Source organism: Agelaius phoeniceus, chromosome 5 (assembly GCF_051311805.1).
Source record: "Agelaius phoeniceus isolate bAgePho1 chromosome 5, bAgePho1.hap1, whole genome shotgun sequence".
Lineage (NCBI taxonomy): Eukaryota > Metazoa > Chordata > Aves > Passeriformes > Icteridae > Agelaius > Agelaius phoeniceus.
In genome coordinates, this window is record NC_135269.1 from 35,583,924 (window position 1) to 35,603,429 (window position 19,506).

Sequence of the window (19,506 nt, forward strand, 5' to 3'; positions counted from 1 at the left end):
TGGCCCTTTGAGGTTAATCAAATGAAATAAACTGCTGAAGTCAAGCATAGTACTTGAGTCCAGCCAACGAAAACTGAACAACCAGTCAAACCAAATAATAAAATTTTTAGCAGAGTTTTCAGTAATGCCTGAGAAATGCTGTAACTTCCAATTGACAGATTTTGGTATAAAATAATGTATCAACCAAAGCCTTGATTGAAGAGGTCAAATTTCAACCTGCCAGTCTTTTAATGACTTATATAATAACGTCACCAACAGTCTTCTATGGAGAAGCAAAGAAAGGAACAAATAGTGTTGAAATGAGCTGAATAAGGTGCTCTTTTTTTCACTCACATACAGTACTTTTGCTCAGTTCTACAGAGGGAAATGCTAACAAAAAATTCACATCTAGATGGAGCTTTGAAGGAACAGGATTTCTGGCTATTAACACTTTCTTTCTCCAGACCACATCAAGGCAAAAAGTGCTGCCTATTTTCAGTGAAGGTATGGAAATTAGGAGGGGCTCAGGACTAACACTAAGTACTAATGCTAAGAGGAATGCATTTGCAGCAAAAGCATCAAAAAGGACTGAGCATTTTTCTCATTAGCAAAGCACCACAAAAGATAGCCTGTTCATACAGTTCTCTGTCTGCCAGAGAAGACAGACAGTGATCAAACTTTTCTGAATTAAACTTAATGTTCGTTCAAGACTTAGCCTTCCCGATGAGCAAGCATGACTCAAAATGGGTCACAGTAGTATTATCCGTGTAGAGATTTGATTTCTTCTCTGAGAATAAATTCCAGATTTTTGTGATTAGGAATACTTCTCCTTTAAAAGGCAGTGAGCGCTGAAATATGTAGTCTCTTAGACTACAAAATAAATGATAAATGAATACACAAAAGGAACACATTGCAAAGGCAGTACACGTTCATGAAATCTAGAAAGCCATCTAGGTTTTCTGTAAGTTTGCCAAGTTAAATCAATTTTTTGTTAATAATTCTCAGAATTTTCAGGAAAAGTACTTAATATGTGGCATTTAAACATCAATTCTGTAATTAAATAAATTTCAGTGGTTGTATCACAATTAAATAGTTTAATATACTCTCCGCTTTCAACCTGGATTTTATTGCTGATGTTTAAGAGATACTTTGTAAAATTTCTTCTCGTAAAATGCTTGAAGGACTGACAGAAGGAGTGCTAAAAAGCAGTCTCTTTTGATTGTTTGGATTCATGTGGAAGTGTTGTTTTAATACTTTACAAGTTCTGTACCAGAAACAGCAGAAAATTAATTCAGGACCAGGTTTATTGTAAAATACTTCACAATTTTTTGGTTTTGTAAAGTATGTCTCTCATGAGAACATCCTGCCAAAAATATTTACTCCCAATATCTAGTAATATCTATGTTTTTTTAAAGATGGTATTCATTGTGAATATAATTTTTTTCATGCCTAGGGATTTTGAAGCCTCTACATTTTCTGCTCCTGAAAAATTTAATTTTGAAGGAATTTCTACATGTTGGGGATTTGGCAAGAGGAAAGATTTCTCTTGTATCATTTAAAAAATGCATGTGCAAAATGGATCAGCCTTAGGTTTGCTTATAGGTTTAGAGTTTAAAGAGTATCTCCATGGAGATGGATTAGAAGGTGTGTAACAGTCAAAAGAACATGATTAAATTAACCAAATGTGGTACTTCTGGATAGGAAAACCAGATGTCTATGCATATATATTTATCCATCCTATTGAAAATGTCCTTACAGTTAGATCCATAGAAAAGCATTCTTCCTAGCTGTTCAGAAGCCCAGAGGCAGCATATAGGAACAGATTCCCAACAATCCAGTCTGATTTATACAGATCAACCCAAATTTATTTCTTACCCACGCAGCTGATTTAGTTTGAGTAAAAACCAAGCCAAAATACCCATTTTTAACTTAGCTCAGTTTCTTTGAATTATGGATAAAATCTAATTATAGCGTGGACCTGGCTTTGACTCGAATTTGTCTAGAATAAATAATGTTATTAGAAACCATCCTGTATGGTGTTTATTTAATAGAAAGTCGTATTGGCCAGAGGAATCGTGAAGGACTTCTAAATAAGACTGAGGAGAGATAGGACACAGTTTGTCCAAACAAACAAAACAATGGCTTAATTTCCTCAGCTGCAGAGAACGCTCTGACATTATTGCACTTGTTGCCATATTATAGACTGCAGCATTTCTGGGTTGACTGAAAAGTGACGGAGATTGAGTAATCTTTCAACTCTCCCTTTCAACACAGCAGTTAGAAAGAATCTGCTGGTGTTTCTGTTCTGAGCCAGTGAAAGGAGGGAAGGGAAAATTGTTTTTCTACCTGCAGAATAAAGAGAGGAGTGGTGTCAGGGGCCCTGAATTATCACCTGGAACAGGCACTGAGTACAAGCTCACCAAAGGCAAACAATTTAATTTAACTGATATGACACCTCGATTTAGAATAATGAAAAGGTTTGGTTTGGGAGGGACCTTTAATGATCATCTAGTCCAACTTCTGACTGGGGGCAGATACATCTTTCACTAAATCAGGGGCTTGCTGGAATCAAGACAACTCCTTTGGATAACACCAGGGCACTCAGAGTAGATATGGGCATGTCTGTGATTGTGCTGTGTCACAAGTCCAGCCAGGAATCACCTTCCTGTGCTCCCCACTGCTGCTGCACCTCTGCATTTTTTGTGGAAAGAAAAGGGCCCTGCAGAGAACAACAGACTCACTAGCAAATACACCTACCCAAAGAATGCTATTTTAGCTCTTCTCTGCTCTCAGTTTGGGTTTTAGTTTGTTGCTCTCAGGATAGATGAATGAAGAACTGCCCAAACTGGTAAAAATGAAGGTCAGTGTCTAAAACCTGTGAATGAAGGAGCCCCAAACCCAATACAGATATGCTGGCTACTCTAGCTATACATTCTCAAATGAAAAAACCCAACCCAGAATCCAGATTTTGAATTTACAAACATTGCAATGTCCCACATCATCTGATTCACTAGTTCATTCCCAGTACTCAGAAGAGTATGGCAACCTACACTGCTACAGATGCACAAACACGGGTGCCCTGCAGCTATCTGAACAGAGAAGAAAGTGCTCAGCATAGCTTTTCCACATTTTCATGTGTGGAAGTCACACACAAACAAGCAGCTTTCACAGAGCTAGAGATTATTTTCTCACAACATGAAATAATTTCTTTGAAATCAGCACTTATTTATAAATCTAAATATCCAGGACACCTACGCTTCAAAGAGAGATTGTTCAGTAACTTCTCCTGAAACCACATCAACTAGACAGGATTGTCGCTTGCATTCTGTATCTGGCATTATTTTCAGATAACACGTTCCATAACTCATATTACCAATATATGTTAATCTGAAGGAACACCAGGAAGCTCTGTGAAATAGCCCAGTTTTAATTAGTTATATATCAGCACTACTCTTGTAGCATATAAATCCTATATACACTTGTAGACTGTGCTTCCCTTCACACCTGACTGCATTTTGCAGGGTTTGTCTTTGTGAAATTAAACACGCATGAATTCTATTAGAATATGCAAATCATGCCTTTCTTTGGTTGTGTCTCCTTACTTTTGGCCATTTGTTAAAATTGATTCTGAGAAAAGGATGAAACTTAACAGGGTAGGACTGTCACATTCAAACTGTGGAAACTTTCCATTTCCACTGCTGTTGCAGTATGATGCCATTTCCTGTTTCAGCTCCCAGGTGTGGCAATACCTTCTCCCTTCCCCTCCCCCTCGCCTCCTTGCTAAGTGCTGTCAGTCAATCTTAACATTCCAGCAAGGCCATTGTCTGGTTGGTGCAGTTCAAAAGATGCTTCTCAGCCCTGGGGTCGTTGGCCAGTCTAGGTGTCATTGTCCCCTGAGACTCCCCCGCTCCCACCTGGTTGGTGGCACACCTACCCCTTCCCCTCCCCCTTTCCCCAGGCTTAAAAAGAGACGCGCCCACGCAGTCAGGATTCTGTGGAGCTGTTACCAAGATTCAGAGCTCTCTGACCCTGGAATAAAACTCTGGATTAAACCCTCTGCAAATCTGTCTCCTTTTCCTCTTCACCTAGCCTGGAGCCTTTCCATCAGAGGTAAACTGAGTTTCTACCATGCCTGGACTTGTTCCAAGTGCCTAACTGCAACTTCCAGCCAGCCAAAGGTGTCTCTGAGGTGAAATACCACAGCTGCCACCTTTGGTCCAGCAGCGAGGGTCAGACGTGCCCAGGCACGTTCCACCTGGTAATATTGGGATAATATTCCAATACACTGCCTACTTTCCATTTCCACAAGATTAGTTTTTCTTGAAGCTGGGACAATGTAGAAATTCAATTAAGTCATTAACTTGGAAAACAAAAACCCTAAATAAATAAATAGTAAATGTCTCCAAGACTATGTGTTGAGGAAGAGCAATTGGTAATGTATTCGTTGATACTACTTATCATCACAAGCAAAAATACTTACATTTGCTGAAAGTTGAGAAGTAAGGGTAGCAACTTTCTCCTGTGATGCAACCAACTCTCTCCGTAGTTTCTGAATTTGCTAAAGAAACAACAGACTGTTGTCAGTAATTCAGCAATGTTTTTGTTGTGGTTATTTTGTATGTTTTCTTGAGAGACAATCAATAGATTTACAATGTCTTAGCTTCAAATTTTAATCTCAGAACTGTCCAGAAATACAAATTATTAGAAGTTGTAGCCCAGTGTTGCTCCAACTGTTTTCTAGCACTCAACCGGTGTATGAGCCAGGATTTAAGTTAAGGGAGCGCACATGGGTAAATGCTTAATTACTTTGTATGTATTATCCTTTTTTGCAAGGGAAATGTCATAAGTTTTTACGAAATCCCACAAGTCCCAAACATATGCTTAGTGCAATCAAGGAGATGTAGCCTGAGGTTTTGAAACACGAGTGCATTTGGGTGAGGTTCGCTGTGCCTGACTGTAGACATGATGCAACCAACATATGTTGAATGTCTACAGTAGACAAAGATAATGTGAAAAATGTACTCTCATGCTGCCTGGCATGAAGAAGGCTTTGATGTCTACCTCAGACACAAGATTCTTCTTTAGGGATGTCTAAAAATAAGTGAGGTAAAGTAGTATTTTTTTTTTCTCTAAAATATGCTTCCTACAGTCCCTGAAATTCAAACATGCAACCTCTTTAAATCTTATATAGTATTCAAAAACTTACTTGCCAACTTAAAAAAAATAAATGTAGCTTTAAATGTGCTTGTTGACATGAAAATAAACTCAAGACCCTTTTATCCTTTAATGAAAAACAGAATCCTTATGAAAAACATGTTTCCATTTCAGCTGGTGTAGATACCTAACATGAAGCTTGCACATAATTTTAAGCCCATTTAACCCTATTTGAGATCTTACAGGGACTTCTGGGCACTGTACTGAAATCAAGCACAGCATGGAGTTTCACTTTGAAGAGCCTCTCATATTCAGATGTAAATTATTTCAGACAAGAGAAATAAAATGGGTAAAACCAGCCTAGGAAAGGGAACATTTACAGTCACTAGTAAAGACCATTGCAGTACTTTAGTTTTATAACTCCCATGAAAACCAACAAGAAATACTGTACAAGCAACATGAACATGTTCCTGTACTTCTATAATGCAAAAATAGCTCAGTCATTTACACTAGCTCAGTGCAACAGGGGCAGATTATCGAGCTGTTCTCCATCCTGGACTGACCCTTTTATTTTTCCAAGTTTTCTCTTTTGGTTTTAAATGAAATTGTTTGACATTTCAGCTTAAGCTACACTTTCATCATGCTCTTGCAAATTCACGAAGGTAGGTCTCATGAAGTACTGTCCAACATCTCTAAGAGCATCTCAAGCAGACCCAGATACTGAGAAAATATCATGTAGAAATACACAGGAAAGAAATGTTGTTTATTTTCTATATTCAGACCTACAGAAAAGGCAATAAAATGAGGAACTGGAATTTACACTACTGAGCTATAATATGCCTCTTTAGCTCTTTTGTTTTAACTTAAAGAGATGTGAGCTTAGACGAAATTATATTGAAATATACTGCAGCAAGGAGGGAAGGATATGTTTATTTGTTCAATGTCTTCAAAATATCTTTTTGTTGACTTTTTCTTTGATTAGAATAGTAAAAATAGGAGCAGCATAAACGCAGGAGTTGGAAGGCATGTAGCTCTGTGAAGTGGAAATGCACCCCTTGGTGCTGTATTTTATTGCAGCTACTCTTTGGTGCCCTTTTAATACAATCAGGACTTCATTTTGAGAAAGGCTGTAATTGTATCCAGCTGCTGACCCAGGCTTGTCACCCATTCTTATACATTGTGAGGAGAAAGAAGCTATTTTCCATGTCAAATTTGATTTATATCTGAAATCAATCTGCATTGCTCTGAAATCCATCAAAGTGGTCAGTTTCAGAAATTTAATATAATTCAAAATGTGAGGGAGAGAAGTTCAAAGCGATCATTTGAAGTATTTTTCCTCCTGAAAGGTAGCACCTTACCTTGAATCACACAATTCCTTAGATCCTGCACAGAGTGGTATTAAGTCTGAAATCAGACCTATCTCAACTCCTCCACTCAACGCCCAGTTCTTACTGATTCTTTTCATCTTTTCAGAATGACAGCCAGGAGACTTTCTTCAGCACAATGCTAAGAAAACACCTTCTAGTTAACTAAAAGCTGCACCAGGTTTCCACCAGTATTTCTTAAAAGATGATGCAAAGACACAGGGTGTATTTTCCCCACCAACTACACAGTTTAGCCAAAGCAGGTAAACAATAAACTAAAAAATAATGTAAGCAATACAGAAGTATAAAAATGAAGAAAAGTTCTTACCTCTGAATGTGCCTTTTCTTCTGCCTGGAAGAAAACAAAGAAGAAATGGCTCAGAATCAGTGTGCAACATAATTGTGGTAATAGAACATAAAAGCCAGCCGCGCTGAAGTGAAATGAATAGCTGCACGCATCCATTACATTAAAGGAAGGTATCCAGTAAAAACAATAAATGGAACTCTTTTCAGCTTGCTTGGCAAAGCTCCAGCTGAAAGCCCAAAGAGTTTGCCAGTGTACTGACAAAATGAAATGGTGGAGAAAGGGAGAGCAGGACCAGAATTGCAGAAACTGCAGCTACATTTCTAAGATACAAACAAAAATTTACTATGCTCTCACTGCATGGGCCTTAATCTGACACAAAAAACCATTTATGCTGCAATGATTATTAGCGCTCCTGGATTTAAATTTGCTTTACTGCATACCAAGGCATGTTCCTAATATGATAATATGTAATCTCTGATAAGAGAAGTTGACAGCATACCAGTAAAACATACATTGGGAAAGGGGAGGGAAACTTGCATTTTAATGTAATTTCTTCTATACAGAGTACTGACCAAAATATTAAGGGCTATCAAGGCATGTTAAAGTTTTCAATTAAACTTGTTAATATTATTTAATAATTTAAGTATTTTCCATATTGCAATGTCTTGTGTCATATATTGAAACTTTTTACTCAGCAGCCTTTTTCAACAAGCTAAGAAACTAAACCACTGCAAGGTAAACCTTTGAAAGTCATTCAGTTTCTAAGCATTGGATCAGTCCTGTTAAGGAGACATTTCGTGGACAGATAAATCTTGCTTCAGTAGGATTCTAATGGAAAAGATTGGCATGACACAAGAAAGGAACCCTTTCATAACATAAAATAAGAATCAGTTAATGAACTGGAAATTAATCCACCCCATGGTCTGAAGCGGCCCACGTTCAGAGAAGCAGTCTACATTATCTGGAAGAGAACAGTAAGCAGTAGAAGGGAAATGTAGCTAAGCAATTATCTCTAAATAACATTAGAAACACTGAGAAAACCCAAGGTAAGGGCACTTCAAAAGTTCTCTCGCATAGGACTGTCTGTCTTACACTGTGTTATTACAAATCAGTATGGCTGAATTTGAGCCTGTATTAGGCATTAATTTTGTTGTCAGGATTTTAATGATTTATGACAGAAATGTTTTTTTTTTTGCTTTACCTTGCATAAGGGGAGAAGACTTCTGGAAAATGCCTCTTTCCATACATGCTTATCTGTTAGCAGTCCCTAAACAGACTGTGATCCTATGATATTTACCTTGGCAACACTTAGAAATGCTTTTGGCTCAAACTACTTTAATACCTGACACATCGCTATGTGAGGATAATTTAGTATAATGATTTTTTCCTCATCACTGATGTGACACACTAACTTTCTGATCAATATTTACAAAAAGAAGATCTGCCTACAGAAAAAAAATTATATTCTATTCCCATTATTGTTACATGAAATATGTAGTGCATGGAGGGTCACAAAGGGATTGAGGTCACGATGGCCTCATAATTTCTTCTTTGACAACAAAAGCAAAAAATTAGGGTTGGTGACTTTTTCCTAGAACTGCCATGTGGGGACATGGTCCTTGGAGCACCAAACCTGCTGATGAAAGCACTGCTACATGTCCTTACCAGACAACTCCCTCAATGCACAAGGAAGTGTTGCCTCTCCCCAAGTTCAGAGAGCTGGCTCTCACAAGTCAGATTTTGTGGGCAGTGAAGGAAGTAAATGAATGAGAAAGACCAGGATTTTGGACCAGCTTAAAAAAATAGAATCTGACAATCAAAAGCATCTCAGTAGTTTTTACTTAAGTTTATGCTCACACCATTGTAACCCAGGACTCAGCCATTGTTCCAATAGGCTCTAAAAGGAAGAAAATTCTTTTTCTTACTCTACTTCTGCATTATATGCATGCATCCCATCCTTGCAAGGATTATTTTTCTTTCTTTGAAGTCTTAGAACATTAAGGTACAAATGACATGTCCTTATAGAACTCCTCTGAGCACAGCCTAGCACAATCAATGAGGCCTAGGGAGTCAAAGTGTAGCTAATGCTGAGAGCCAGAGTAGGAAATTGGCAATTAACTAAATATGGGAAAAATTAAGTGTTTCACCTACTGAGCAGGGGGAGATTGAAAATGGAGACAACCTATCATAATTTTTTCAATTACTCACAGGGCTAAATGAATTCACTGCCAAAACTGAATCAGTTTACTATGTCTGCTCACATGGTATATTTTTCTCTGAAACAAAATGGAGGTCGCTGTACATGCATATCGCTACAAGCTCCATTTTCAATCTATGCAAGTTAAGTCCTGAAAACCCAAATGCAAGTCAAGAAGAGAGCCAATATATACAGAAAAGAGTAGTGAATGCAGAACTTCTGTGTCACTGGACTTATTCACTGGTAGAAAATAATGAAATGTCTCTTCTGAATCTCATATTCTAATTCCCAAAGAAACAATCTTCAGAGAATAACTTGAAGATTTTCAACTATCCTCTGGTAATTATACATGAAGGTCTTGATCTTCATTTAGTACTTTGATTGAATTTCTCCAGTGATTAGGTCACAGAAAACACTGGAACTAAGGCTTAAGACAATGCTTGAGAAATCTAATAAATACATTTAATTGAGATAACTCTGTGAAGATATCCCATTGCTCTCTTCACTCAGCTGATGTGATACTGGGTGTTAAACTTTTCAGGTTCCTAATCCACTTGTGCATCATCTTTTGATTTATTGCTGAAAAGTTTAAACCATTTTCAAAGAGGGCTCAAGCAGAAGAAATTCAGATCAGAAATCTTCGCTAAAAGTCAATCCTAGTAATTATTTATGCCAAATTTATTTCTGGCCCTTTTCAGATTTTTCTGCAGCTTCCATTAGTTTGCCTACATAATCCATTACTTAAGGAGTGGGGCTCAGCTGCAATGTGAATTCACAGTCAGAAGATATTTATAGTATGAACCTGGGTAAACAGTTTAAAGTTTATTTTGCAGGGAAAATACCACTCTTTAATATCATGGGGTTTAGTTAATATTTCCAAGATACTCCGTTGAAATATAAAAGGTTATATAAATAGTAAGTATTAGTAAATTCTTGCTACATTACACAACATCAGAACACAGATATTTCAGAGTTACTCACTTACTGGGTGCTGAAAGCATCCTGTGTCACTTTACAGCTTGATTTTTTTCATCTATCAGTTTCATAACATTCTTCTAAAATTTGACATCAAAGCTTGAATTATAATTTTTGAAACACCTTCCCATGCAAACTAATATTAGTGTCTCACAGACAAGGAAATAGTTCTAAAGATTTTTTCAACCACTAAAACATAAGTGAGAAGCTTAACTCTGACTGTAAGTCATGCCTCACATGTAGCCAGCCTGTATACACATTCTACATCTCCCACCTTCACCTCCCCTCTCCTGCTTCCAAATAATTCAGGACTGGTCTGGACTGGAATGACTTGCAACTTGCAGTTTAAGGCCTGGAAAAACCTAAGGCATATGTACTTGGTGTTTTAGATATGCCCTTGAAAGAACCTTTTTATGATTTAACAGAGCTAGGAGAGGCACCATTGTGCATGGATACAACATACTTCCCAAGCTAATGTGAGTTTAGCATTGTGACAGAGCTACCATGTGCTACAAATCAACAAACTGCAGGAGCTTGGTATTCCTAGGCAAGAACTGGCTCTGGGTAGAGGAGTCCATCTCTGGAATGTCAGCTGACACCACTCAAGAGCTGGACACATGGAGAGGACACACGGTATTGATGAATGCATGGGATGAAAGCAGGTAAGTGGGTTGTTGTTCTGTGAAAAGGGGTTCCTGCAGCATCTAGTTGTAGTTCGTGAGGAGGTTGCAAAGCAACTGCTGTGCATCAGCAAGGTAATGACCAAACATGTTCAACTGCTCCCTATGGATGATTTCTTGTTAGTAGAACAACCAAAGCAAAAAATGATGCAAAATATATTAAAAAATCCCCCATAACGTTAAAAAAAAAAAACAACAACAACGAAACAAACCAAAAAATAAAACAGAGGGAAAAAAAATCAATCCCAGAACAACTTCCGGAGATAGAAACAGACTATTATTCAATCTAATTAATCTAAGTAATGAAGATTAAAGTTTTAGAAAGTTATTTTCTTCTCTTTGTAAATAACACTTAAAGGCTGCCACTTGCAAGTAAAATCACTAGACACTTAAACTCCAAATTACATCTCCCTTAACCTAAGGCAATCTTGTGGTTTTCAAGAAGTTTACCTCAAACAAGGCCAGGAGAGAAATAATTTTCTAAATTATGCAGTAGCTGAAGGTAAGCAAAATGATTCAAAATGGTCAACTACAATAGCATAAAGACCCCCATAAGAGAGACACTCTTGGACTTTCACCTTTCTTTTTAGCTTTCAAAATGTATACTGAATGATTTTAAACATTAATAAACAATTCACATAAAAAGGTGAAAACAATGTTTTCTAAAATAGTATGCTGTAGTACAAAGCTGAAAACAAACATTCCTACTTTATTGCAGTAAAATTCTAATTCTCCTAGATCTCAAAGTACTGAAATTTTCACAAACCATGATCAAGAACAGAGGCAGGCAGAACTTTTTTCTAAAATATTGATACTCACCGTAGAGTAGAGAGAGGATGTGCTGGAGACAAGTGATAATGAGGACCCATGTACTTTAAGAAAAGGAAAATAACATGAAATATTGCTGAAAGCATAAAATTTCCCCCATATAGCTCAATAAGTAAACAAATTTTTAAAATGAGAACCAGTTTTCCACAAAGAGCAATTATGAGCTATCAGTATAGAATAGCTATTGACAGATTTCCCTGCAATAAGATGATTGTTATAGAATGAATTGTCCTATACAGAAAAAACATTTTCCTGTATAAGGGACAGGTGAGTGAGCCAATAACATTTGGTGTTATTCTCAGCTAACCAAGCATCACTTTTGTTGCTTTGACAAGAAATCACTTGATAAATGAACTCTTCAGAGAAACCAGAAATCGAGCTGTTTATACACCTGTCCTAAGCTGAGCAAATTATTTTAGTAAGAGATATGCTTTGGAAAACAGTTCACATTCCGTGGGGTGAGCTCCCAAGCTCTCCTCAGAAAGGTTGACCCGTGTAGTTGTGGTCCATGGGAAGGGGTAACTGTGAGGGGTAGTGACATATTTCCCTTAATCCTCAGTGGAGTCAGCCTCAAGAGCATTGAGTGAATGCTGTAGGGCTGCACTTTAGGAAATGGAGTTCCTGGTTTACCTGGAAATGGCAAACTGTAAAAAAAATTGCCCCTTGTGCTTCTGATGACTCTCCTGAGGAAGGCGATACCCACAGACAACTTCAAATAAGATAATTTATTTCATTACCTTTTTTATTTTTGTTTTACAAGATGGGTTTTTTTAGACTATTTATCATTTGCCAGGGTTTGATAAAAAAAAGTATTTTGCTTTAATAGCTACCTGTCTGCAAAAAACAGACACTACAAGAATACTTGGATTAGCCAAATGGACTTTAAATCTAGTTTTCTATTTACAGAAATGTGGAACACTGATCACTGAATGGAGTGGCTTCCAAAGTATGTTTGATTTTCAGTCTCTGGTTTAAATGTCTGAGCTAAACTGCCACTCTGCACCATGCATTACCTCACTTGTTTCACTTTAACCTTCCTCAGAGCTCCTATCTTAAAATATATCTGACCTTCTAACGGCATCATTTCATGTTAATCTCTAATGATCATAAACTGCTGAAAACTGTTTCTTGCTGCTGCATTGACTGTCATTTACTCAGGTTGATCACAGTTATCCACTCCAGCTGGATATGAAACAGAACTAATGAAAAAGCTTTCATCAAACCCACTGGTGGCCCATTACTGAAATTCTACATTTAACACCTCTTTTTCTATGCATTAATTGCTTTGTTTTCTCTATTACTCTTCCAGTGTTGCCTTTGATAATTGTGTTCCTCAGCAAAGGGTCTGTAGTCAGCTCTGTCCTTGAATTATGTGATATTCTTCCGTGCAGTCAGCCATCCTCTCTGTGCTGACAACTCACAGCTTGAGTTGTCCTGCACCCTGCTGCTAGTATTACATACCCAGATGTCTGCCTGATATATCATCTAAAATACAGTAAAAGGAATCAAAAAGTAGAAGCGTTATTTGTCTGTTGTTTTATGTAGGACTTTTTTTATTCCTTTTATCTTGTGACCTTTGAGGCTAAGGCAAGACTTTTTTAATTTGCCTATTATAAAGATAATTTACATTGTCATCGCTTAGCAGTAAGCAAGATGATTGTTACAGAATGAATTGCACAGGGTTTCAGTTGTCTTTTTTGTTTAATTAAAGCATTTAAGGACTTTGCACTCATGGGAATTCCGCAAATAATCAGATTTACCAGAAATGTTAGTTAGAAGAAAATGTTACAGTGCATTTAATTAGGAGTTGTCAGGTTCTCTCTGGATGAAAAAAGAGCGAAACCCAAAACCAAAAAAAAAAAAAAAAAAAAAATTCACCAAGTTCCAGATGTTGCAGATAGCATTAAAGAAAGCAGACAGTAATAATCTGCATAAAGTAGTGAGGTCAGTTCAAATTACAGAATTTCAATAAAGAAATTTGCATGGTGTTTGCTGCAGGAGACTGTAGAAAAGTGAGGAATATAAATGACTACAAAAGGAAGGAGATGTTAAGTAGCACTGGTGTTTGGGGAAATAAAAGGAAGCACAGAAGTAGGACTAAGAAAGCAGAGAAACACAGTAGTCAAGGTACGTTCAGCCATTTCAGATTTAGAGGAAAAAGAATAATTTTCCAAGAATGGCTTCCTTTCCTCCAAAATTTCTGATAGGGGATTTGTATATGTATGAGATACATACAGCATTGCTTATTACTGGGTGAAAGTAATAGTGTGAAATCTTCCATGTTTCAGGATAAGAAAGGCTTGTGAGTCCAACTCAACAGGATCAATAAAAGCTTCACAAAATCATTTAAGTTTCTGTGGTGCAGGGTGCAGAAGAAATATTTTAAAATTTTACTATGTTTTGGACATCTATTTTGGGATGTGTTTGTCAATTTAAGTAGTTACTCAGTCTTACCTTCTTCCATGCTGTCCCTGAATGAACCTGAATGACTGATTGCTCGTGGTCTCTCTTCCAAGGACGTAGCACTGCCACACAGCTGGGAGTCATCGTAGAGATCAAAAGAGGTGTCCTGTGCAGGGATGCTGTTTGAACGCATCATGCTGGGTCCAGGAAGGTTAAACTGTGATAGGCTGGTTGGACTCACTGGAATAAAAAGCTTTATTATTGAAGCACATTTCCATTAAGTGAATTTTGCTTCTGCACAAAATTTTAATGTAGGACTAGCACTAGGTGGATTTCATGCTGTTGAGACAATGGAAGGCTTTTATTCCTACATTTAAAGCTTCAACAAAAAGGTGGAGCAGATGGCCTCAAAAGAGGTGGGTGACATTAATCCTGTAAAGCACATGGTAATGCTAACACTGGCGTCTGAACACCCTTTGGCAGCCCATAGAAAATCAATGGGGGAAATTCAAAATCAATGGGGGAAATTCAAGGAATAAGAGGTCATAAGTACTTTTATAAGCAGCTCTTCTAATGAATCAGTATCTGTATTTCATAGTTATATACCTTTATTACTGACTGCTGTTAAGGCCAAAGTTTATTTGCATATATAAGATATTTATTCTTTGATTTACAGGAGCACGCTACCACTATATTAGGTTAAATATTTGTGCAAAGGCCTCAGTTAAATCTCATCCTAATAAAGAGGTGTAGTCAGACACGGTTGAAATCAAGAACAGCGTTGATGAACCTACTTTAAGCTTTCACAAAGCTCTTTTGCCAGTAGGAAGGAAAGCCTAGCTATGGTTCCCCTGGACCACACAACCTCAATGCCTAGGAGAAAAAGCTAACTGTCTAGCCAAATTCAGCCTCAGTATTTGGACTTTTAGTTTAGATCATCCAAGATGTGTCCTAAGTTATAAACTACCAGAACAGCTGTGTTGTAAGAGCAAATTATTCCACAGGGCTATGAAAACTGAAATAAAGCAAAGGACAATGAAAAAATAACTTTTAAACCCCATGATTCCATTTCTCTCTATTGTGAGTACACAAGAACTATGAACAGAAAGAAAATGCCATGATTGTAAACAGAAAATAATATAGTGAAAAAACACTGCCTATAACTGTGACATGGAAAAAACTGTCTAAAACTACAGGAGGAAAATTCAAAGCAGTGGCTTGTTTAACGAGGATCCAATTTCATTTTTAAAAGTAGCTTAGCTCAACTTCTTTTCCTGTATGTAGTAAAGACTAACATGTGTATGTCTGATCAAATTTCTTTTGAGTGATCGTAACCTACAGATGCCGTAAGTTGTGACAGAGAGATAGAAGTCTTAATTCTTCAAAGGATGTTAGTAATGCCTTACTAGGGGCCTAAATCATAAAAAGCTCATTGCGAACCTAAGTATGTGACAAATTCAGTGGAGAGAAGTGGGTTTTATTCAGAATTAAAGAAAGAAATAATACTATAAAAAAATAAACTTGTGTTGGATTAATTTGAAACAATATTCAGAAGAACCAAATCTAAAATTTGGTTCGTAAACAAATAAAACTGCAATGTCATCCCAAAATACTATATTACATTCAAGGTTAGGTTTGGATTGGCCCAGTGCAGTTATAGCCAGGTCCAGCTACTGAAACACATTGAAAAGGTCTATCTCAAAGCAAACCTCTGTAGGAAAAATGCAATGTTTAGTTTCTGACATTCCCTGGAATCATTGAAAAGAATCCTACTGACTATGAAATCTAAAAGATGAATAGCTTTGAACTAGAAGCTAATTTCCACTCTCCCTCAAAATTTATCTCCTTGGTCAAGTCATAAAGAATCTATCCTTTTTTTCCTCTCTGCAAAATAGGTGGTACCTTGACCCACTTCATTAGCCACACTATGAGTTTCCCCTCATTAGTGAGGTACAATAATATGGTGATGAAGATGTTAAAAATAAACTACCTAGTCTGGCAGACTAAGAAATATGTACAGCTGAATTTTATGGTTCCATTAAAGAGAGGGAGAAACAGTGAAGGGAAACAGCATTTACCCAGGTTGGAAAAGTGATATTTTCCAGTTGCAGATGAAGACATAGCTGAAGGAGAGACAAGCGGGGATTGACTGCCAGTGTCCTGCAGGCCTCCGGTTGAATGGGAGCGCAGCCATTCCTTGCCTTCCTCCTGACTTGTCTGCCGGGATGATGGTGTGTATCTGAAAAACCACAGCTGGCATGCTCAAGACAATGACAAGGTGATGCCTTAGAAAGAAACAGCTGTCACATAAATACCCTTCACCAGTTAGACAGAACAAATCCCTGGGAAAACATCAAGTCCAGTCAAGTGATTATGACCAGAGATTTTAACTAGATACAGTTTACCATTGGGTTACACTGAAAACATACAGGACTTGAACCCCCCCTTACTCTTCATCCCCCTCCCCAAAACAGCCTTCCCTTCTTTTGAAGAGACAGGATGATAAACCATAGCAGACAGACAACTGAGCTGACAGAAAAGGACATCAAAGCTATAGGAAGTGTACAGGTTGATGCAAAAGCTTGGAGGCCGTATGGTTAGGATGGGGATAGGCAGAATAGAAGCCAAGTAACGTTAGTAACCACTTACAAAATGACATCTGTCACACATCATGTGGGCAACTGATTAGACAACAGGAGTGAAACAGATCAACAACTCTGAAAGAGGAGTTTGCATTGGTAATGACAGCTACTCATGGTCATATGCACTAGATGCGCTGCTCTGAATGCTAGCTGACATTGTGTCCTGCCCCAAACTGAGGGGAGGGAAAGGGACAGGAAAAATAGAAAATTAGCAGAAAGAAGTTCTCTGGAAGGAAGAAGTTTGGCAATCAAATAATTAATCAACTGCTTCCTATGGTAAACCAATAAAACAAGTGCAATGTGACATGTGGGCCAAGAGGGAGAACTGGTAACTCACTGGGTCCAGCCTTGGCTGAGCTGGAAGAAAGACAATTCTGGCAGTGATTAAACATTAAAATGTGCAGACAGTGTGGGTCTTAATCAAGAGATTTGTTTTCAGCAATGTCTGAAAATCAGAATGAAATGCTTCATTCAGACAAAATCCTGCTGAGAAATGAACACCTCCTTTGCTACTGTCATGAGCCATCAGTGTTCCCCAAAACAGCAGTGTAGAAAGGGCTTTTGATATTCTGGCTTCAGGCTTGTGAGGCACAAGTGTTTCTGCTTAGAGAGAAAATTAAAAGAACATGTAAGTTCTTGTGTTGTGCTTGGGGTGTTGTACAGTATTTTAGAGCAGTAAACCATCTTGACCTTATTAAATATTAACTTCCTTTCTCCTTTCAAAAATACAACTATGATCTTTGCCTATAATTGTAGTAGAGCACAAAGTTACTGAGTGGTTATCAGATTGGAAAGATGGCAAAACAAGAAATCAGGATGTGAGTTTTGGACTGGCTGCTCTGCACATTAAATCAAACAGATTTTTTTTCCTGGGATAACTGATCTTTTTTTATATGCCTATAAGCATTATTCCCACTCCAATTCACTTTCAGCTTTCAGCCACCATTACAGGTGTACAGCCACAAACTTTGATCATCCCATATTATCCTCACAGGGTCCTCATTATGCCTTTAATGTCTTCCACCTTTTCCATTCTCTCCAAATCCAAAGTGATTGTTCTGTGATGATAAAAATGTTGACTAAATTCTTATTAGGGAACAGCTAGTGCATAACGTCAGAAGGTGCATTATAGTGACAACAGTTCAGCACTATCTTAAAATTTCACAAATATTTACTCATAACTCAGGAGATTTAATGGTGCAATCTCAGTTATTAGAAAGCCGCAGTGTCTGTGTGCATGCACATATATCCTTGCTTGCCAAATCTTCTTCCTGGATTGGGGAGATGGGCTTCCATGCCTCATGAGACTAACCAAGTTACCTAATAATCTGCTCTTTTCACCATGGAGGAGAGAAGAGGGTAGATAAATTCTGTGATGAAGACAGAATTTAGTGAAGTATTAGTAGCAAAGCTGGACTCTGTATTGCTGGATAAGGACCAAGAAAACTGTATGGAGCAGCAAACATTTTATACTTACAAACCTTGGATAGTAAAATTAGTATTTTCTAGCCCTACCCTTCAGTAGCTCTCCAGTTTAAACTGCATGAGTGTTTGCATGAGTCCAAAATCAGATCCACCTCTAAAATCTTGTTTTTCTCCATAATGTTTTCAATAATTAGACCTATTGAATTGCATAAATATATTGTTCTGTCTCTTTTAGCTCTCCAGGATTCAATGCCTTTTAAAGATTCATTCCATAAGGAAATTATCCCTAATAGTATTTACTTTCCATGGTATATCTTGAAAGAAGACTTATTCCTTAGGCAGACATGGAAAGAAAAAGTCCATTGTTAAAATTTACATTTTATGGTTTGAATTGAAATTCCAAGAGCTCTGTCGTAAACAGGATCAACAGAAGGAGATAGAAAAATAAAGGCAGCATAGAAGAGGTTACAGGAAAATAGAGAAGCAGCAGTCATGCTCAAAAATATATATACCTTAATCCCTTTTTGGGTAGTGTATTTCTGTCAAGCTGCATGCTGTTAAAACAAAAAAAAAATCCCTAAGGACATACAGCAAACAGGACTGTTCAGAATCACAAATTTTAAAGCTCTAGGTTTGTGTGAATAACAGAAGGTCATTTAACTTCTTTTAATATAACTTTCATGATGAATCCTTTACTCGTTGGAAGGAACAATAGGACATGGACTGCTGCACATTCATTTTTCATCTAGACATGCTCTGGGCTGGGTCAATAGTAATTTGGAGACTGTCCAAGTCAGAAAGAAGTGCTTCTTTACTATTTCTAACCTTTCTACAGCTTTTCTCTGCAATCTGTGTGAGAATCATATGGTCACAGTGTGAATCTTTATTTTTCACAGTTGCTTATGATAAGGCAATAGATTTCCAAAAGAAATGAAGGCTGTGGCACCTGCTAAGAGGCAGCATGGCCTTGCCAGAAGCCAAATGACAGCTCTGCATGTAGAAATATGTCCTAAAGATTCAGACACTTGGCTTTCTGTTGTTGAGGGGCTCACACTGTAAGGTGATGGTGGGGAAAATGAAAACTGGCACCAGAGCGATGTTGTTCCATTTTCCTGCACACAAAGCGTCAGAGTGGCTGAATACCCAAAACACATGGATGGAGTTTTCCTCATTTAAACCCCATCACTGGAAGAGCACCCACTAGCCCTCCTTCCAAGTGCCATTTCAGCATTTCATCATAAAGTGTTGGAAAATTGGTCTCCAGTCGGTGTGGTTTGAAATAGTTATCATCAAGTAAGTATTGCAAAGTTCTCTCGCTTTAGAACACAGCTTAGTGCCATCACATGGATCAAATGGCAAAATGGCTTTTGAAAGCTTCTGTATTACATATCATAATCACACCTCTGAGAGCAGCAGTAACTTAGGACCCTTGCTACCCAAGAAACACCCTTATTAAAGGTGTTTCCTGTTGTGCTGTGGGTGATGGGAGTCCTACTGTCATGTATCCTTGATCCTAGCAGATAAAGGCAGTGAAAACACTGCTGGCATGGAC

The 19,506-nt window shown here is 37.7% G+C and overlaps 1 protein-coding gene across 10 annotated transcripts in view; it reads right to left on the reverse strand.

The window, feature by feature from the left end:
* The window catches only part of NAV3 (neuron navigator 3), a 512,854-nt gene that overhangs the window by 33,026 nt on the left and 460,322 nt on the right, over window positions 1–19,506 (reverse strand). For 7 of the 10 annotated variants that reach the window (XM_077178804.1, XM_077178805.1, XM_077178799.1 and 4 more), the window contains 6 exons: window positions 18,467–18,508; window positions 15,966–16,126; window positions 13,939–14,127; window positions 11,476–11,528; window positions 6,826–6,849; window positions 4,460–4,537 (listed from right to left, as the gene is read on the reverse strand). In XM_077178804.1, coding sequence (XP_077034919.1) covers window positions 4,460–4,537; window positions 6,826–6,849; window positions 11,476–11,528; window positions 13,939–14,127; window positions 15,966–16,126; window positions 18,467–18,508 — 547 coding nt within the window. The remainder of the gene's footprint in view (window positions 1–4,459; window positions 4,538–6,825; window positions 6,850–11,475; window positions 11,529–13,938; window positions 14,128–15,965; window positions 16,127–18,466; window positions 18,509–19,506) is intronic. The other 3 variants (XM_077178807.1, XM_077178801.1, XM_077178808.1) reach the window with 1 other exon arrangement.